The sequence below is a fragment of the Desmodus rotundus genome, chromosome 1, assembly GCF_022682495.2.
Source record: "Desmodus rotundus isolate HL8 chromosome 1, HLdesRot8A.1, whole genome shotgun sequence".
In the NCBI taxonomy this organism is placed as follows: domain Eukaryota; kingdom Metazoa; phylum Chordata; class Mammalia; order Chiroptera; family Phyllostomidae; genus Desmodus; species Desmodus rotundus.
Window position 1 is genome coordinate 119,641,961 of NC_071387.1, and position 21,865 is coordinate 119,663,825.

At 43.1% G+C, this 21,865-nt stretch overlaps 1 protein-coding gene across 2 annotated transcripts in view; it reads right to left on the minus strand.

Moving 5' to 3' along the window:
* Window positions 1–106: 106 nt before the first annotated feature.
* Window positions 107–21,865, minus strand: part of LOC112314869 (nuclear envelope pore membrane protein POM 121C) — a 30,787-nt gene continuing 9,028 nt past the window's right edge. The window contains exons 6-13 of one of the 2 annotated variants that reach the window (XM_024571462.4): window positions 9,673–9,764; window positions 9,042–9,115; window positions 8,662–8,786; window positions 8,436–8,538; window positions 8,032–8,208; window positions 3,598–5,274; window positions 1,763–1,885; window positions 107–1,317 (exon numbers count right to left, since the gene is read on the minus strand). In XM_024571462.4, the coding sequence (XP_024427230.3) occupies window positions 1,220–1,317; window positions 1,763–1,885; window positions 3,598–5,274; window positions 8,032–8,208; window positions 8,436–8,538; window positions 8,662–8,786; window positions 9,042–9,115; window positions 9,673–9,764 (2,469 nt within the window). In that variant the 3' untranslated portion in view covers window positions 107–1,219. Of the gene's footprint in view, window positions 1,318–1,762; window positions 1,886–3,580; window positions 5,275–8,031; window positions 8,209–8,435; window positions 8,539–8,661; window positions 8,787–9,041; window positions 9,116–9,672; window positions 9,765–21,865 lie in introns of both variants that reach the window. The other variant, XM_053930173.2, reaches the window with a different exon arrangement.

The window sequence follows — 21,865 nt, forward strand, 5'->3', positions numbered from 1 at the left end:
TCATTAGTTTAGGTTTTTCTAACATACACTAGGGGTGAGCCAACCTCCTGTGAGGTCAGGTGGGTAGGAGAGAGAAACAACAGAGGGAAGAGGTCTTTGCTTCCCCTTGGCCCTATCCTCCTGGGCTGCCAGCCCGTAAAGTCAAAACACCGTTTGAAAATCCAGGAGTTGGCACTTGTAGCCATAAAGTGGTGCTACTTTCCACATTCAATTAGCTAAGTCCCAGAAACTTGAAACAGTTAAGTCCGGCACTACCAACATGCCGCCACTCATACAATTCAATTCTTCCTCCAAACTCGATTCAAAGAGCAATAGACATGAGCATCAGACAAAGTAACACAGGACAAGGCTTTAAACACAATCCCGGAGAGGCCGACGTGCCCAATGAGGCCAGCGAGGGTGGTGAGCAAGGAGGCAGCTGAAAGCAGCAGCGGGCATCCTGCCTGCTCCAAGAGATTCCCTCCCTGGAGTGAGGGATCACCCCTGGATCTGCCAGGCTAACAGTCTTGAGCCACCAAGCTTTTAGGGGCCAAACTGGCAGGGCTGGGGACAAAACACTGACTCAGACTTGGCAGGAGGAAGTGAAACAGCAGGAGCAGCATCCACTGGAGTCTTCAAGGCAAAGCTTGATTCAAGATCATTTAAAAAGCAAGAAATCCTGCAAGGAACCAGTCGAAGGACAAAGCAGCAAGAAATGGGGAAACAGTCCCCTAAAGGGATCAGAGAACCACTTTTTATAGCTAAGCCAAGCAAGGTAAAGCTTTAGGGATAATCCATTCCCCCAATCCCATCAAATGCATACCAGAGAGGCAGGTGGGCAGGGCTCTACCTGGTACCCTCCAGCAAAAATGGCTCTCTGGGGAAAAGGTGGGAAGGGAGGCCACCTGACTAAGCTTATAACACTAAACAAGTCAGGGAAGTTAAGTGAACAGTATGTACAGATGTTTCTTCAGTTCTCTCCAGCCTCAACAGTGGAATTGTTCAAGTAAAGGTATCAGGCTTCTGCCCTGCCACCCCCTCCGCCAAGAGGCCTGAGGCTTCTGCTTCCTCTAAGAGAGGGAAATGGCCCCCAGGGCTGCTACTACCTCTCCTGTAGCTGAAGCCAGAGGTCTGGGGTAGGTTTGCTTTATGGAACTATGGGTTAGAGGCTCTTCCCTAGCAAGGTGCCAAGGTCCAGATTTGGGCAAGGGGTGGGGGGGATGGAGGCAAGGGACAAAGTCTATTTCTTGCGCGTGTGCTGCCTTCGGGCCTGCAGTCGCTGTCGAGCCCCTGGGGTCTTGGATCCTGCACCAATGGAAAATGAAGGGGCTGCCGATCCTGGAAAGATTCAACAAAATCTGATCAGGGCAGCTGCTACCTGAGAACAGGTCTTTGGGTACCCTAATCTCTGGAAGGTTAGGCCAATAGAACTCTGGGTGCCTGAATAGGGCTTCCCAAGCTGTATCAATTGATTTGGGGGGGAGGGGCCTATAACCCCAGAATCACAGATAGTCTGCAAGAGGCCAAGAAAGGCATTTTTACCTGGCTTTCCAGTGATTTGGGACATTCTGCCCCAAAAGGCTCCTCTGGTCCCTGCTGCCAACTCCAAACCTGGGTTGTGCTAGACTCTCAGTCTGGCCACATTTTTCTGGTGCTGATGAGCCTATCTTCCCCAGAAGGCCTCAGCGAACCAGGAGCCTGCCAGCCCAGCCCAGCCCAGCCCCTCTTCAGAGAGGAATAATAAGCAGGTCACTCTGGCAACAAAGAAATTCGCCAAGCTTACCGAAAGGTCCAACTCCAACAAATCCTTGGGTAGGTGTTGAGGATGCCCCAAAGGAGAGGCTGCTGCCTGATGTGCCCACTCCAGGGGCAGGGGTGTTCTGACCAAAGGTGGGCGTGGAGGTGCCTAGAACGAAGAGAGCAGAGACCTGTAGAGACTAGGCCAGTGAGCAGAGGGCATCAAAGCAGATGGTAATGGCCGCTGCAGGGAGATCTGCTCTCTGAAGGCGCACTCCCCATGGGCCACCTCAGCCCTGAACCACTGTTCTGGTTCATCCACCAAAAAGGAATTGCACAGGTTAAATCTTAACACCTGGTGCCCCAGGTGAGCCTGCCTGTCTCCCAGCCTCCTAACCACTGTCCTGCAGCAAAGTCCCTCAGTGTTACCTTCTGGCCGCTAATTAGTAGAGCCTCTGCCCTCACTGAAGCATAGCAGAGGGGACACTCGGTAGACTCCCATCCATTTTCTAGCTTGATTAATCTTCTACCAGGACTAGTCACAATATGCCTCTTCTGTTTATCTGTCCCCTCCACTCCAGAAACCTGAGTCTTCCACCAAATTCATCACCACTCTGATACACCCTCTAGGTCCCCTAACCTGCCCACGGGGCCCCACTGGAACTCAGTCATCAACAAACTCCCTTGCCCTCATTGGATCCTGATGCGCAATACTGATGGTGCTTCCTCTACAGCCCCTCAGGGGAGGCTGCATTCTCTCGCGCGTGCACTTGCCCAGCCTGATGTGGTACAGGTCCCACTCTTGCCCTCTGAGGCCCTGCCTGTACCACCCCAATCTACTCCTCCACCCAGCAGCCTGCACCACACACTTCTGTAGTCACACCTCATCACCACTAGGACCTGCTCTAGCCCCCAAACCTTAACTGCAACTACTGCATTCACCTTCCAGCTCACTGTTTAGTAGTCTGCATTTCCTTAATCTCACCAAGACCTCCACGCCCACTGCCCTCCTGCTATACTTGCTTGAGTTTAAATAGGTTGGGTTCTACCAGCTATCCACTTATTTGACGTCTCCACCTCGACGACTGAAAAACAACAGTGCTAACTGGTCTCACTTTTAAGTTCATAACCACAATTTTCCAGCCCTCAAAATTGCCTGGCAGTTCTCTTAACACTTCCTCATTAGTTCCTTTTTCAAAATGGAAACACTCCAAAATGACTGTTTTAAGAGGTCCTCCTTTGTACACATTTCACCCTAATCCGCTCCCAAAAGCTCTCATATTTAATGAAGAAAATAGAAACTATCAGGATCAAAACTCCTTCTAAATTCATCTTTTACAAAGAAAAGTAAGATCACTTTAATCATCTGCTTGAAATTCTACAGTGATGCTCCTTAGTACTTAAAATCCAAACATTTAATCCTGGCCAAGAAATGATCTTCAACTCTGCCTGCCTCTCAGCCTCTTTTTATACCATTTACATTTTTAAACTTCTAGCCACACCTAGCTTCTCTGTTCACACCAGCTTGTCCCTGCCTGTGGGCCTTGGCGTTTGCGATCTCCTGTGCCTGCAAAGCTCTCACACACACACCTACCCACCCGTAATTACAACCCCCCTTTTGGTCACAAATACGGCCTTGGCTTAAATTTATTTTCTCAGCCCTTCCTTGATTACCTAAGTAGCTCCTCCACAGTCAGCAGTTCCATTTTATTTTATCAAGACATTTATCGCGACCTGACATAGCACTTGTGTACTTCACTCCTGTCCTTTCACAGTGACAATGTAAAACTCCCTGAGAGTAGAGACTATGCTGGCACTTAAAACAGTGCCTGGCACAGCAAACCAAATCGATTCCTAATCTCACCTCCTTCCTAACCTCACCTCCGAACACAGGCTTGCTCTCAGGCGTGCTGGCCGCGTTGAAGGCGAAGGGTGTGCTCTGGTTGGGTGCGCCCAAAGTGTTCTGACTCAAGCCGCCCCCAAAGGGGGCCGTGCTGCCAGTGGTCCCACTCTGTCCCCCTCCGAAGCTGAATGCTCCAGAGGTAGAGCTGGTGCCCGGGGGAGCCACATTGATCCCGAATCCCCCGCCGCCAGCCGGGGGTGCCAAGCTCCCGAACGTGAAGGGTGATGGTGCTGTGCTGCCAAACATCGAGCTACTGGTCCCGCTGCTGGTGGTCTGGGTTGTAGCTCCAAAGCCAGAACTGGTGGCTGCACCAAAGGAGAAAACAGCTGTGGTGCTGCCAAAGGCTGGCTGGGTGCTGGCAGGGGTGCCAAAGACGGAGGCTGCAGGCTTCAAACCGCCAAAAGCCGACTGCGCAGTGTTACCGAAGGCCGTGTGGACTGCAGCTGGTGCTAGAGTTGCAGTTGGGGCTGGTGCTGCAGAGCTTCCAAAAGTGAAAGAGTTGCCAAAGTTGGGGGCGAGGGGTGGCTTGCTGGACCCCTGTTGCTGAGAATCAGTGGCCCCAAACGCAGGTTGGGGGTTGGCTCCTGGATACGATGGGAGGGGGGCCCTGGAGCTTGAGCTGAAGGGAATGTTGAATGCTGGGGTGGTAGTGTTACTGAATGTCAGGGTAGGCTGGCTGCTGGTAACTGGGGCTGAGGTTGTAAGGGTGTTGCCAAAACCACTAAAACTGGCGGTGCTGCTGCTGGCAACTGTCTGCACAACACTGGATAGGGACTGGCTAAAGGATGTCGTCGTGGCAGCGGTGGTTGTCGTCGTTGTCGCTGAAGTAGGCATGGCAGTAAGCTTGCTAAATTGGAATATGGAGCCCGTGGCTGGAGTAAAGCTAGCACCAGAGGCAGGAGGATTCCCAAAGAGGAAAGGCTGGGAGGTGGAAGGGGTGGTGCTAGTCACGCTGCTGATGGAGCTGGTCACATCACTCACACCAAAGCCGAAGGCAGGCTTTGAAGCTGAGTCTGCAGAGGTGCTGGCTGTGGTCATGCCAGCCACTGCTGAGGTGGCATTTGCCTGGCCGGTGAAGTGAGGGGTGCTTGTGGTTGTAGCTGGACTAGTAGTTTGATTGAAGGAGAAGGGAGTTGACAAGGGCACAGGTGTAGGTGGCCCCAGGCTGCCAAAAATAGGCTTGAAAGAGACAGGTGAGGTGCTGGTGGGGAGGGCAGAGCTGGAAGATGCTGCGGTTGTGACCTTGGAAGAACTAGACGGCAAGGGGCCCTCATTCTCACTTTTAGGTGGGACTGAAAAAATGGGCTTGAACATAGGAGATGCTGAAGACACAGCAGGAGCTGCAGAGGCAGAAAGGTTAGCAGGTGGGGTGCTCAGCATTCCAAACAGAATACTTTGCTTGGGGGTCGGGGATGGGGCAGACAGGGCTTGAGATGTGGCAGATGTCTCAGTCTGAGGAGACAGAGGTGACTTGGTGGTGTCAGTGACTGGTACTGTGGAAGCAGCAGGGGTCAGCCCTAAGAAAGTAACTGTAAGTTTGGAGTCTGACGGGGTGCCCGGAAAGGGTGGTGACTGTGAAGTGCCAAGAGGGCCCAGAAGGCCGGGTGTCTTCGGAGGTGAATGGGCCACAGTGGCTGCCACTCCAGCTGAATCATCTGAAAAGAAGGGTAGAGAAAGTGAATTCTGAATACCTCAGACGTGATGATATTCAATGCTTTTGTATCCTACCTGTGTCCAGCACAATGCTGGGGATTTAAGAGCCAGTCAACAAATATAACTAAATCTATACCTTTAGCCCTTAACATATTCATTCCTTAAAATCAAGGAAGTGAGGAACCAAGATGGCGGCGTAGGTAGACACACTGCGCCTCCTCGCACAACCAGAACTGGCAGAGAATCGAACAGCAAGGGGGACCAACACCAAGGAAACAGAAAATAATCATTCATCCACACTGGTAGGAGGGGCGGAGATGGCACCGGGTGGAGAGGACTCGCGTGGCTGTGGCGGGACCGAGACTGGCGGAGTGTGGGACAAACGGCGCAGGCAGTCCGAGCACTGGCAGACCCTGCGGCCCCACATTTGCACAGATAAACCCAGAGGGCCGGACTCAGAGTGGCGGAGAGTGGGGCAGGCAGAGTGGCGGGTAGCACCCTGCGGCACTACATTCGCCCACAGATAAACCGGATGAACGGTGGGGAGTGAAGCAGACCGTGCAACCCAGGGCTCCAGCACGGGGGAAATAAAGCCTCAAACCTCTGATTGAAAACGCCCGTGGGGGTTGGGGCGGCAGCAGGAGAGATTCCCAGCCTCACAGGAGAGGTCGTTGGAGAGACCCACAGGGGCCTAGAGTGTGCACAAGCCCACCCACTCGGGAACCAGCACCAGAGTGGCCCAGTTTGATTGTGGGTATCGGAGTGGAAGATTGAAATCCGGAGGAGAGTGAGGCGGGCGCCATTGCTCCCTCTTGGCCCCTCCCCCACGTACAGCGTCACAGCACAGCTACCAGCGTTACCCCGCCCCGGTGAACACCTAAGGCTCTGCCCCTTAAAGTAATAGACGCGCCAAGACAAACAAACAAACAAACAAAAAATGGCCCAAATGACAGAACACTTCAAAGCTCCAGAAAAAATACAACTAAGCGAGGAAGAGATAGCCAACCTATCGGATGCACAGTTCAAAGCACTGGTTATCAATATGCTCACAGACTTGGTTGAATCTGTTCGAAAAACAGATGAAAAAATGAAGCCTATGCTAAGAGAAACAAAGGAAAATGTACAGGGAACCAATAGTGATGAGAAGGAAACTGGGACTCAAATCAATGGTGTGGACCAGAAGGAAGAAAGAAACATCCAACCAGAAAAGAATGAAGAAACAAGAACTTGGAAAAATGAGGAGAGGCTTAGGAACCTCCAGGACACCTTGAAACGTTCCAACATCCGAATTCTAGGGGTGCCAGAAGGAGAAGAGGAAGAACAAAAAATTGAAAACTTATTTGAACAAATAATGAAGGAGAACTTCCCTAATCTGGCAAAGGAAATAGACTTCCGGGAAGTCCAGGAAGCTCAGAGAGTCCCAAAGAAGCTGGACCCAAGGAGGAACACACCAAGGCACATCCTAATTACATTACCCAAGATGAAACGCAAGGACCTACATCCAAGATTACTGTATCCAGCAAAGCTATCATTTAGAATGGAAGGGAAGATAAAGTGCTTCTCAGATAAGGTCAAGTTAAAGAAGCTCATCATCACCAAGCCCTTAGTATATGAAATGTTAAAGGGAGTTACCTAAGAAAAAGAAGATCAAAAATAGGAACAGTAAAAATGACAGCAAACTCACAGTTATTAACGGCCACACATAAAACAAAAACGAGAGCAAACTAGGCAAACAACTAGAACATGAGGGTTGCCAATAAGGGAGTGGGAGGGGGAGAGGGGGGTAAAGGTACAGAGAATAAGTAGCATAGATGATAGGTGGAAAATAGACAGGGGGAGGGTAAAAATAGTGTAGGAAATGTAGAAGCCAAAGAACTTATAAGTATGACCCATGGACATGAACTATAGGGGGGGAATGTGGGAGGGAGGGGGGTGGGCAGGATGGAGTGGAGTGGGGGTGGAAATGGGACAACTGTAATAGCATAATCAATAAATATATTTAAAAAATAATAAAAAAAAATCAAGGAAGTGTTCATTATTTCTACCCTTCACAGATCATAAGGAAAATAAAAGGGAATAAAACTTGGCCTAATTGGGGTTAAACATGTGAAAACTAAGGAAAATCCAATCACCTGAAATCAAGTCCAGTTAATAACCTAGATACGCCTTACCTAAAAAACATTTGCTATGTTTGCCTACCATGTGCTAATTGCAGAGCATATAACCACAAATGAGATAGTCTCTGCCCTTGAACCCTGGGTCAGGCTGACAGCAACATATACTACTACATGATAAAGTGCAACAACAGGAGTGTGTATACAAGCAGTGCTGTGAAGGCAAGGGGCCGGAACAATCAGCAGACCCTTGGAAACCCAGAGGGAAAGTAAGGAACACTATCTTGTGCCTGTTGTCTACTCAGGGTGCGACAAGACCTCTCACCCCTGTAGCACATTTACCGTTCAGCGATACCTGAGGTAGGCATTGTTCTCACTTTATAGACGACAGCGAGGTACAGAACATCTACGGAACTGGGTTTCAAATCAAGAGCCCTTTCACTACCAAAACTAAACTGCTTTTCCCAGCTTTAAGTGTTCCAGTGCCCCTTCCCTAAAATTTCTTGATTACCAAATCCTGAAGGTCTTAAGCTTGCACCAGCTCAGTGGTCAGCCAGAGTAGTGACTGACCGGCACAATGTTCTCACCTCAACCTCAGCAGCGGTCGGTGTCACTGTATGCTCTAAGGGAAGCTCTCCCACTCACCTGGGAAGGACGGTAGGCTCGAGGAATTCTGCATCTTCTTCAAGCTCTCCAGCAGTGGGTTAGTGCTTGAGGCTGGGAGAGAGGATGGGGAGGGAGCAGCCCCAGCGGTAGGCGGAGTTAAAGTAAAAGAAGGCTGAGTGGTAGGTGGGTTCTCAGTGACAGAGCTCGAGGCAGCATCTAAAGAAGGAAGAAAAAGAAGATTCAATTGTCCTCCTTGGTTTGGGAATTCTTTCAGCGGTTTATCATGGAGAATGGGGATGCTCTAAGTCTCAGTATAACTCATTTAGAAATGCTTTCCTTCAACCTCAGCGCTCACTATTCTCCAGCTTCTCCTGAGAACCCAATGGATTTCTCAGAAGAAAACAAATCCTCTTTCTCGAGTGTGAGAGATCTTTATTCCTTACCAGTCTTATCTTCCAAGACCTTGTTAAACCATCGCAAGGAAGCTTTTTTTTCCAAGTCTAGGTCCTCAGCAGTAATTGGATAACCAAGCTGGGGAGGTGGAGGCTACCCAAGAGAAAAAGGAGAAGTCAAGTCAATCAGAAGAAACTGGAAACACTTGTATTTAGCCTTCATAAGACTTAGAAGAGCTAAGCTGGGGTGGGCGGAGGTGGACGATCAAGACCATACCAAGGTCAGCTGGTCCCCTCGTTTGGAGGGCAGCAGCTGAACCTTCCGTTTGCGCTGCCCAGAGCTGCCAGGTGTAGATGGGGAATTCCGCACGTTCTGTTTCTTCCATGTGGTTGTATCTATAACTAAAGAAACAAATACAATCTTTAAAAAAAATTTTTTTTAAATTTATTTTTAGAGAGAGAGGAAGAGAGGGAGATATTTATGTCACTCTTCTCCCTTACCGGACTATAAAAACCTGAGACAGAAACTTCTGTCTCTGTGTATACCAGGCCCTCTACACAGCGATGCTGCAGCATGTCTGGAATAGGTAGTAGTCTATACATCCTTCATAAACACTTCTACCACCACAAGCCACTCTTGCATGTTTATCAACTTACCCTTTTCTCCCTGGGACTCCTTGTCAGTTACTAATGGAGTGGAAGAACTCGAATGAGGAGAAAGTTCTTCTTCTCTGTAGGGGAAAAACACAGTATTAAGTTTAGAAAGACTTCCTGACAATAAATACTGAATAACTTATATCCTCCTAACTATCAAAACAGTCAAAAGAAAATTCTCACAGAAACAAAGGGAGGTAGTTAATGGAAACCATAGAGAAGCCACTGTCTTAAAAACAAGCACAAAACAATTACTTATCTTCAAAGTCTTCCTTATAACCTGCCACGTTACTGAGAGTTCTAGTCACAGATACAATCCCTAAGAGAGGGGCTTTCCGGATGACTGCAGGTAGACTTAGAGGGTCAGCTGGGGTCAAGAACATGAAGTCTGCTGCCCGCTGACATTATTCACTCTGTTCTACTCTCACACCCGGTCACGCATGCAGAAGAGAACCAGAGGGCCCTATAGTCAGTGAGTAAAGAACTGTAAAAAAGAGCAATTCTAATGGGTACTTCACTGTCATTCTAGGGGTTTATTTGATTCTCCAAATGAGAGTTATAGAAAGCCTAAAAACCAAGTACACTGCCCTCCTTTCCTGACCAGTAACCCACACAGCAAATAAGAACCAATTACCTTATTTTCTTTGCTGGCCTCTCTGGTGTCTGGGAGCGGGATGAAGCTGGGCTGGAAAAGGGTGATGAACTGGGGCCACTTCTCTTCCACAGCTAAAAGTCAAACAAAAGTTACATGACTGACGTTAGCTGGTAGTTCAGCATTTGACCTTTAATATAATCTTGTGCTTCTATTAATTCTGTATATAAAGTCTCCTTGTAAGCGACTAAAAACTACTTCAAAAAATACTTCTCTGTGAAGAAAGGCTCCTGAAACATAAAGTCGATTTCTAAAATTAACTATGGGATAAAAAAAAAACCCCTAAAAACGAATGGAATGCTAATAAATGCAGACGGAATGAATGTACTTTTTGCATATGTTAAAAAGTGGAACATTACATTCAATATGGTTCAGAACTGTAACACGTACATTTACTATGTATTGTCTATGGAAATGATCAAAGTAAATTAAGAAACTGTTCCAGTGAAGATAAGCCCATAAACTAATTTAGTCTTGTTTTCATTAAATTTTCAGTTTTTATTAACTTTATTTTTTTAAAATACGCTATCATAACATAACTTTTACAACACCTATGATACTTATTGTTACATGATAATTATCTGTACATCTGTCCCTTCTACCAGACAAAGAGTCCCCTGACAGTTGAGCTGGCCTGTTTTCATCTCTGCCTCCTTCAAAGGGGCCTAGTGGGGAAGTAACTGACAAACAGCAAGCACTCTGCAAAGAAGTCTTTAGCCTAATTACAAAGATACTAATTATCACTCTGTAACAGTTGCATGATATAAGCATACAAAGGGGGACAACAGTGCTTAGTGAAAGTTCAAAGGAAGAAAAGAAGGATTTCGAAATCAAAGAGAGGCAGTAAAAGAGTACAAGAGTTCCGTTCCGTAAGACTATCATCAGGGGACCCAAGGCTCAGAATGAGCTGGGGAAAGATCTGAAACCAGTATTTTTTCAATGTTACTCTCAGGTAAAGAACAATAAAGGATGATAGTCAGTCATGTAAAAAAAGAAAGTCTTGGGCCTCTCACACCTTACGCTTCTCACCAAGTGCCAAAGGCGATTCTAACATTTTGCCAGGGTTGAAGACAACTTGGCTCAACACTTCGGGGGAAAAATGTTGTATCTCTACTTCACAAACTACATAAACACATAATCCAGGTGTAATAACAATTTACATAAAAAATAAATGAGTTGTTAAATAACGTGGTGGAGGAAAAAAACTTTTTATGCCAAAAACAAAAGAAAGAAAACTGACAGAGTGTTACAAAAACACTAAGAACCGCTCTACATAAAAATACTGCCATTTGGGAGGGAGACTTTAGTGTGCATACACCTTTTGTACTGTTTGTGTTTTCAGCAATTCTAATGTTTCCATAGAACAGAAATAAAATCTACATGGGCAGGAAACAAACAAAAAACCCCAAACAAAACAAAAGCAAACCATAAATAAAATTAAAAGGCAAATATTTTCAATTAAAGCGATGAGTTAATATCCTTAACATGTCAAAATGGAAGGCCTGCAATTCCATATAAATATAATGAACACATAAAATCGTAAGTGGGTAAAAGATATAACAAGGCAAGTCAGAAAAAGAAATAGTTGATCTTGAAACTCAATTTTTATTTACTAAGTTCCTATTTCATAAAGGTACTATAATTTTACACTTTACAAAGAATGCAAAGATAAGGAAGACCACGCCCATCAAAATATTTACAATGTGGAAAAGATAGGACAGTACATAAATTAACTCTAAAAAGACATCTGTAAAAAATGAGTCCAAGAAGAAAGACATTATGCTGAGTTTGGTTACAAGAAACAATAAGGGAAAAAGGTGACATTCACGACAATCCATAATTTGATAAAAAAAATACTTGTTCCAGATGGGGAACAGAACAAGGAAAAGGAAGGAGGCAAGAAAATATTAGGTGCTCTTTGAAGATAATAAATGTTCTGCCTTGGCTTAAATATAGGGCATAAGTAAAGAACTAATAAGGGACAGGGTCAGAAATGCAAGCTAGGTGCATGAAATTTTGAAGGCTAGAGTAAATGTGACTATGAAAAATGACAAGTCTTGTAAGACACATGAAAGTATCGAAGCCACTCACAAAGAGGCAGGGGAACAGTTCACTTTCTTTTTTTTAAAGGACCCATATATTTTTTAAAAGATTTTATTTATTTTATTTTTTTTAGAGGGGGGAAGGAAAAGAAAGGAGAAAGAGAGGAAGAGAAACATCAATGTGTGGTTGCCTCTTGCGCACCCCCTACTGGGGACCTGGCTAGCAACCCAGGCATGTGCCCTGCCTGGGAATCAAACCAGTGACCCTTCGATTTGCAGGCTGGCACTTAATTCACTGAGCCACGCCAGGCAGGCCGAACAGTTCACTTTCTGTAACTGGTGCAGGTTAACATTTGTAATGATGTGATAACATCAAAGCAAAAAACGTCTAGTTTGGTAGCTATAGATTTAGGTATATATTAGTGTTCCTGCGGAAAAATACAATCAAGTCAAATATCTGTACTACCATTTGCACCAAATCTATATTGATTACTGGGGATATTTACTACTTCAGTACACATTTTTTTTTCAAAAAATACCTTCAACAATAAGAACTTTCATATTACTTTTAATTACTTTAACCTCTCCCTCCTAAGATCTACTTCTGAGAACTTATCATATATTCAAATATCACACATTTACAGGGATCTGACCAGTAACTACTTACAACAGGATACCTACGAGCCATCGGTGTCAGTGAGTGTTTTTCTTGCAGTGAGTCACAGGACCACCAGGAGTAAGGGTGCTTTAGAACCAAATCTACGTTTAAGCAACGGCTGACTGTGTTAGACCAAACCTTCTGCCGAGGACAAGCAGAAAACGCTACAGAAAATCTGAAATACACCTGTGTGAAAGTATGGCAATATGAAGAGCTGCCAAGGCCAATGTGACACTGCAGAGACAAGACAAAGAAGAGGTGCCAAGAGGTGAGACCCACACTTAGGTCTACGTTTGCCCTTGTGACCGCCAATTCCAAAAGTAAAAGCTACCGCTGAGAGGCTAAGAAAAGGTTCTGATATGGTCTCTTAAGCCAGAAAGACAAAAACTGGAATTCAGGGCTTTCCAATGTAGAGGGGCCCTAATAAACAACTTGTGCTTCTGGTTGGTATCCCAAAGGCTACATACATACTGGGATACAGGGCAAATCAGAAAACAAAACAAAAAACAAAACCCTAGCCCTCATAAGAACTGGTGACCAACTCAGAATGAGGTTCGTTCCAACTGGAGCGAGGTAGTCCGCCCCTCTCCTAGCTGCCTGCCAGGGACGAAAGTAAACTTCTCTGGAGGAAGACACCATTCTTCACAGCTTCACGTCACAGCTACACCCTCCCACCCCATGTCTGACAAAGAAACAAAACAAAACAAAGTATCAAGTAAATAAGAGGATAATGTTTAAATAGGAAAAAAGCAGAAATCAGAAACAAACCACAGGATTCAAATACTGGCATTACAGAACAAGACTTTAAAGAACTATTGTAAGAATTTAAATGACAACGTAAAGAATCTCGGTAGACAAACAGTCTCTATAAAAAAACACAGTAATGGAAATCAATCCAGTGGTGGACCCTCCTCCTCTACAGTGACGTCAGCATCACAGCAGAGGAAGAACACTTCTTGGTTTCTCCTCTTGAAGTTACAAGTCAAACAACTATTTATAACTCAACAAAGGATTATTCCCTGCTCGATACACAAATATGTCTCAGACCCACGCATCGGGGCATATGAAGACAGGTGCATCAGAATGAGGAGGGAAGGCAGGATGGAGGAAAGGACGGAGACAGGAACCGCAGACTCAATCCGACGCTCGTCATGGCCCCAGCAGACCTGGTGCTGGGGAAAGTCGTGCAGCAGCCCTCACAGGGCAGCACAGCCGGCCGGCTGTCCCGGCAGAAGCAATACTCTGGCCTGAGTGGCTGGTGCCCACTGCTGCTAAACCCAGTGACAGAGGCGAAGACGGGGCACCGTGGTATGGCAGCTGGACACCTCAGACAGTACAGAGCAGTTGACAGCCTCTGGTTACAAGGAGGCAGTGCCAGGAACTCACAGGCCCAGAGCCCCACTGCTCACCACATCCCACCATGGGGGTGGTGCCCTGAAACTGAGGCAACAGGGTCACCAACGGCATGTATACCTCCTCGGGGAGTATGGGGCATTTTCCACAGCCAAGGCAAAGAGAACATCAGACAGAAGCAGGAAATTGCAACTCTTGTTCAAAACAGAGTATCAAACTCTTAATTAGAAATAAAGATTAAAGGGGGGAAAGGATTTAAAAAAGACTATAACCTCTGCAATTTGGAAATGAACACACAGCATGAAAACTAATCATTTGTGACAACAAAATCATAAGAAGGGAGGGGAAAAGGACTGAACTTGCACAGGTGAATGAAGATAAGATGCAGTCAGAATAAAAAGGACTACTGTATGTTTCAAACTTTTTGTACACAAATCAAAAATTTGGTAACCACAAAACAAAAATCTACAGGTAAGACATGTAACAACAACAAAAAGAGGCAAGAGAAAAAACTCAAGAAAACCACCACACTAAAACAGCAGACACACACAAGGGAAAAGAAGCTATTTTCCCTTGAAAATACGCAGAGCAACCAGAAAACAAAAGATAAAATGACACACGGGCTGTCACCCTAAACGTAAATGGACTGAACTCACCAACCAAAGGCACAGAGATGCCGAATGGATTACAAAACAAAACCCAAATATAAGTTGCCTTCAGGAGATCCATCTTAGCTACAAAGCCAAATACAGGCTCAAAGTGAAGATGTGGAAGATGATACTCCAAGTAAATGGCATTCAGAGAAAAGCAGGTGTGGCCATATTTAAAACAGACTTCAAGACAGAAAAAGGTAGCAAGAGACAAAGATGAACATTTTATAATGAAAAATGCAACAATTCATTAAGAAAACATAACACTTATCAATATGTATGCACCGAACCTGGGAGCACCAAAATAGGTAAAGCAATGACTAATGAACCTAAAGGGAGAAACAGAAAAAAAATACAATTACAGCAGGAACCCGAATACCCCACTGACAGCAACAGACAAATCGTCCAAACGAAAGTCAGTCAGGAAATACTGGCCTTAAGTAGCACATTAGACCAAATGGACATAATATTTACAGAGCTTTCCATCCCAAAACAACTACATATATATTCTTCTCAACTACACGCACACCACTCTCAAGGACAGAATACATGTAGGGGCACCAAAGTAGTCTCAATTTAATGTTTTAAATTTAAGAAGACTGAAATTGCGAGCAAAATGGAACCAGATACATGGAAATAAAAAACAAACTGACAGTTACCAGAGGTGGGGGAGGGGAGTAATGGGGGAAAGATGGGGAAGGGTCAAGGAACATAAATGAAAGACCCATGGACAAAGACAAGGGTGGGGGGGCGGAACTGAATGTGGGAGGGGGAATGGGGAGAGTAGTGGGCAGAAAATGGGGACAACTGTAGCTGAACAATAAAAAAATTTTTTGAAGAAAAAAGAGGAATGAGACAGAACATTCCCTAAAATTAAAAAAAAGAAGACTGAAATCAGCCCTGAGGGGTGTGGCTCAGTAGGTACCTTTCCATTCCTTTGTCTTCTTCAGTTTCAACAATGCCTTATAGTTTTCAGTACATAGATCCTTCGTTCCTTTGTTAAATTTATTCTAGGTATTTTATTCTTCTTTTTTCAAATATAAATGGGATTGTTCTGTTCATGTATTAGAAAAATTAACTTTGTAAATGACCACATTACCTAAAGCAATGTATCGATTTAATGCAATCCCTATCATAATCCCAATGGCATGTCCACAGAGATGGAACCAAAAAAAATCCTCAAATGTGTGTTAAACCACAAAAGACCCCAAACAGCCAAAGCAATCCTGAGGACAAAAAAAGAAGTCAGAGGTATCACATTCCCTGACTTCAAACTACAATAATCAAAACAATACGGTACTGGCAGAAAAACAAGACACAGAGGCCAGTGGAACTGAGATTGAGGTTCGCAAAATAAACCCACACGAATTTTCGACAAAGGAGCCAAAAACATACAAACACACAACAAAAAAAGGGAAGTCTCTTCAATAAATGGTGTTGGGAAAATTGGAAAGCCACATGCAAAAGAATGAAACTAGACTGTTGTATGACACCATACACAAAAATTAACTCAAAAAAGTATTAAAGACTTGAATATGAGACCTGAAATAAAATACACAGAAGAAAACATAGGTATTAAACTTATGGACCTTGGTCTCACAGAAGTTTTTGTGAACTTAATTCCAAAGGCAAGGGAAGTAAAATAAAAAATAAATGAACGGGACTATAACAGACTAAAAAGCTTCTGCACAGCAAGAGAAAACATTGACAAAACAAACACAAAAGTGCAACTGACTGAACGGGAGAAGATAGCTGCAAATGATACCTCCAATAAGGGGTTAATAGACGAAATACATGAAGGACACATACAACTCAAGAAAAAAACAATCCAATTAAAAAATGGGCAGAAGACCCGAACTGACACTTTTCACAAGACATACAGATAAATGAAATGATGTTCAACTTCACTAGCTATAAGGGAAACGCCAATCAAAACAATGAGATACCACCTCACACCTGTCAGAATGGCCATTAGCAGTAGGATAAGAAATAACAAGTGCTGGAGAGGATGTGGAGAAAGGAAACCCCTGTACACTGCTGGTGGGAATGCAGATTGGCGCAGCTTCTACGGAAAACAGTAGGGAGGTTCCTCAAAAATCAATAATACAGCTACCATGTAACTCAGCCATCCCTCTTCTGGGTATCTATCCCCCCCCCAAGTTCAAAAACACGTATTAGAAACAACCTAGATAAAGATGAGGCACATACATACGTACAAGGAACTACTACTGGGCCATGAAAAGGATGAAATACTGCCATTTATGACAATGATTATGAGTATCATGCTAAGTGAAATAAATCAGACAAAAAAAGGACAAGAACTACGATTTCACTCACAAGTGGGATATCAAACTACAAAAAGCAACAAAACAAAACAAACTCACAGTCACGGACAACACTATGGTAGTTACCTGAGTGGAAAGTGAGTGGGGGGCAGGATGAAGAGAGTAAAAGGAGTCAAATATATGGCAACAAAAGGAAATGAGACTCTGGATGGTGAGCACAGAATGCAATATTCAGATTATAAAGTTGTACACCTGCAACTTATACAATGCTGTTAACCAATGTTACCCCAATAAATTTAAAAACCAACGCAATGGATGGGGTAAAATAACAGACTGCACAGAGCTGAAGCAGAGTAGTAAGCTGGGAACAGAGGAGCCGCAGTCTGGGGAGAAATGAGGGCAAGCACAAGAAGACACACGCGGACACAGCACAACGAAAGGTCGGACACATCCAGGATGCTGGGGAGGTGAGAAAACAGGGCAGGGCGGTATCTACACTGACAATGGTCAAGTTTTTCAAACCCACTGAAAAAGAGACACCAAGCCACATAACGAACTCCACGGAAGATAAACACAACTAAGCACTTCATACTAAAATTTCTTTTCAAGTGAAGTTGAAACACTTATCAAAACCAAACATATGCTGGCCCATAAAGCAAATTTCAAAACATTTCAAGGACTGATATGAGTATATCATCCTGTGACCTAATGTAATTAAACTAAAACCAGCAACAAAAAGATAGCTAGAGTCCCCGCTGTTTAGAAATTAAGCAATACACCTCTAAATAACCTATCTGTCAAAGAAGGAATCACAATGTAAATTAGAAGATAGCTGTGGGATCCAACTAAAGTTGAATTTCCAGGAAATGTGTAACTTTAAAAAGCATTTATTAGAAAAAAGGCTGGAAAAGACACCAGTGATCTAAGAATCTATATTTAAAGTTAGAAAGAAACCCTAGCAAGTCAAACACAAAGAAAGGAGGAAATAATATCTACCATATAACGGCACAAATTAAAGAAAAATAGAACTGGTAACAGAGTGGCTCCTAAAATTGGTTCTTTGACTATATAACCTTGCAAAGGAAACTTCCTTAATCCAATAAAGAACATCTACAAAAACCTGTATCGAGTGTCACGTGTAACACAAAACATGGAAAGCGCACTCTCTCTAAAACTAGGAACAACAAGGGTGTTTGCTATCGCTTCTGTTCAACATTATACTGGAGGTCTTACCCAGGGGCAGTAAGGCCTAAACAATCAATGGAAGGACTTGGAAAAAATGGGGGTGGGACCTGTTATTATTGTAGACAAGATGATGTACATACAGAAATCCTGAAGACTATACAGATGAATATTCAGAATTAATCAAATTTTCTGAATTAAAAAAGCAGCTGTATTTCTATACATTGGCAACAACTAAATTTTTAATAACCTCTTTACAACAGCATCAAAAACATATACCTAGGAATAAATTTAAAAAGGCTACGTAAAACAACTACATAGAGAAGTTAAAGATGATGTAAATAAATGAAGGATATACTAAGTTCATGGATTGAAAGATCCAATATTGTAAAAATGTCAGTTCTCTCCAAAATATTTGGTAAAGATAATCCCAGTCAAAAAATAACAAGGTATTTTTTAATGGAAATTGACAAGTTGATTTTAAATTATACAGAAATGCAAAGGGGTCCTGGCTGGTGTGGCTCAGTGGATTGAGTGCCGGCCTGTGAACCAAAGGGTCGCCCGGTTCCCCTAGTCAGGGCACATGCCTGGGTTGCGGGCCAGGTCCCCAGTAGGAGGCATGTGAGAGGCAACCGCGCACTAATGTTTCTTTCCTTTTCTTTCTCCCTCCCTTCCCATCTCTCTATTTATTCATTACAAATGAATAAATTCTTTTTAAAAAATGCAAAGGGCCAAGATCCAAGATAGTTCTGTAAAGGAATGAGAGAAATGGCAAAGTTGAATGACTTATTCTAGTACGTATCAAAATTTAGAGACTGTGTAGAATGGGAGGGGGGAGAAAAAAACATGCAGAGTCGAAAAACAGACCAACTAAACAGAACAATCTAGAAATGAGTGCACATACATATAGACACTTAAATTATGACAAAGGTGGTGCTGCAGAGCAACAGTGAAGGATGGTCCTTTCACTAAATGTTGCCAAGTCAAATGCGTATTCATGGAAAAACATTAACTTTGATGCCTAGTTCACATTGTACACAAAAATCAATTTTAAGCAGATTACAGATATAAATGTGAAATGAAAAATAATAAGGCTTCCAGAAGGCAATATAAGAGAGTATCATCACGACCTTAGGTAGGCAAAATCTGCCTAAACAATACATAAAAAATACTAACCATAAGTGAAAAAAGACTGTAAGAAAGTGAGTAAGTCAGAAAAGGACATTTATTTGTTGTAACACATGTAATTTACAGAGAGCTTATATCTAGAAAATATAAAGAACTTTTTATATAAATAAGAAAAAAACCTAATGGTAAAGAGACAAGAAACTTGAACAAGGCACTTCGTAACAACGGGTGTACAAATGGCCAAGGAACAGTTCATACCTGTTACTAATGAACTGGTTACTAATGAACTGTTAGTAACAGGTTCATTAGTAACTAGGGAAACAAAACTAAGACCATAATGAAAAACCACTTCACACCCACCAGAACGAGTAACTAAAAAGCAACACTAAGTGTTGGTGAGGATGTGTAACAGAAACAAAATCCTACACTGCATTGATAAAAATATCAACTGAAACATCACTTTAAAAAACTGTTCAACAACATGTACTACAACTGGGCATACGTATACTTCACATATGTGCACCAAAAGCACAATAATATCCACAGCAGCAGCATTACAGCTCCACACTGGAAACCCAAATGTCCAATGGTAAAATGGATAAACTGTGGTGCATACATACAAAGGAGCAGCATACAGCAATGAAAACAAAAGATTTCTTGCTACATGCAACATAGATGAATCCCACAAGTGAAATATTGAAAGAAGACAAACACAAAAAAAGCATATTCTATTTTTCCTTTATATGAAGTTCAAAAACAGCAAAAATATAAATGGTACTAATATTAAGGAAGAAAGGAGGGAAGGAGTAATGACTGGGAGAAGGTATATGAGCGGCTTCTGGGTATAGAAAATCATTTATTATTTGATGTGGTTGGTGGCTGCTTGGAGCTATACACGATATTTATTTTTCTGCACATTATACTCTAATAAAAAAGCCATTAAAAAAGTGAAATAGATTACATGACATGGAGTTTACATAATATATAATTATTTTAAAAGATGCAAAAAAGCCCATATGCTATGATCCCATTTGTGTAAAACAGTCCCAGAATTCTATATATTATCTGTTTGCACACACAGAGAATGTTAGTAATAGGCATGGGGATGGGACAAAAACTGGAATAGCCAGGGCAGGGGAAATGTACTTTTTATTTAACACTTACCTATCCATACCTAAAACATTTTTTGAAACCAGGGAAGGTAATACTTGTATAACATGTTAGAAATTCCAACAAATACAGTATACCGCAAAAAGTAATTTTTCCTTCAATCTCAGTTAAGTTATTACCAGCTTCTAATACAAGGGGTGACTTCCCCCAAAATGGAGTTATATTCCGGAGGGTGGGTCCCTTGTAGTACAGGCTTCCTCCTCTAGGTTAATATTCTAGGAACCCATCTGCATCAGTATACCAGCTGGCATTGTTGTAAGAGGCTGCATTTGGCTCCAGTGAACTGTTTTTGAAGACTCTTTCAACATCTTTGCCTACTTCATGACGGGAGCACGAGCGCACCTGCTCCCACGGGACTGAGTGTGCAGCAACTTTTGGCGAAAAAGGCCATGATCCCCCATGCCCCTTCCTATTCACCCAATCTCGCCCCGAACAACTTTTGTTTGTTTCCCCAGATGAAAAAAAGGCCTCAATAGGAAACGTTTTGCCTAATGTAGGAGGTGAAAAAAAATGGCAGCAGCACTAAAAGGCATCAAAATCAATGAGTTCAAAACCTGTTTTGAGCAGTGGAAAAAACGTCTCAATAGGTGCACTGCATCAAATGGAGAGTACTATGAAGGTGACTGAAGTTTAGAAAAGTAAGAATAAGTACACAGTTTTTAATAAATAAATTCCGGTTTTTTGGGTCCCCTTCATATACCCTGTCAGTATTCTATGCATGTTAAAAGACCAAAGAAACAGCAGCACAAATGACAGAGGATACTATTAGAGTTCTGCACCTTGCTTTTAAAAAATATATATATTTTTGAGATCATTTACATCAGTGCCTATTAATCTTCCTTACACTTTTTAATAGTTATAGTGTTTAAACTTACGGAAATACTGTAAATTATTCAACCAGTACCCTGAAAAGGTACATATGCATTGTTTCCTAGCATCTGGCATTAAAATATGCTGAAACAACATCCTTGTGCATCTTTGAGTAGGATTCATTCCTAAAAGAAAACCTGCTGGAGCAAAGGACACGAGCGTCTCTAACGTTGGTAATTACCGCTGCACTGCTCTCTAGAGAATGGCACCAAGAGACACTCCCACCAGAACATATGAGAAGTATGTTTTTGCAAATACTTTCACGGTTTCTATTTACATTTAAATCTTTAGTTCATTTGGAATGTTCCTCTAAAAAGCTGCTCAAACTTACTCACCAGAGATACAAATTACATACTATTCATCATCTGTCAAAAAGAAAAACACAGAAATCCCTAAAAGATTAAAACACACCAACAAATGAACTTAACTACAGCAGACCTTTGAACAGCCCTACTACTGTTTAAACTGTGTACATCCATTAAAAGTAAGTAAGTAAGTTTAGGTACAGTCAGCCCTCCGCATCTGAGGGTTTGTGCCTGCAGATTCAACCAACCACGGATCAAAGATAGTATTATTTTCTGCAGATGTGGAGGACTAAGGTTAATATGTGGATTTGACAGTGTGGGTGTCAAATATGTATAGACACACACACACACACACACACACACACACACACACACACACACACAAAGTGTGTGTGTGTGTATGTACACATCAAGCTGGCAGTGTAACTGAGAACAATTACAGTAGTTCATGTTTCTTCAAAACACATTATTTTAACTATGTGTTGCCAGTTTCCTTTGAATGGTATATACTAATAACAAAATGAACCACAAA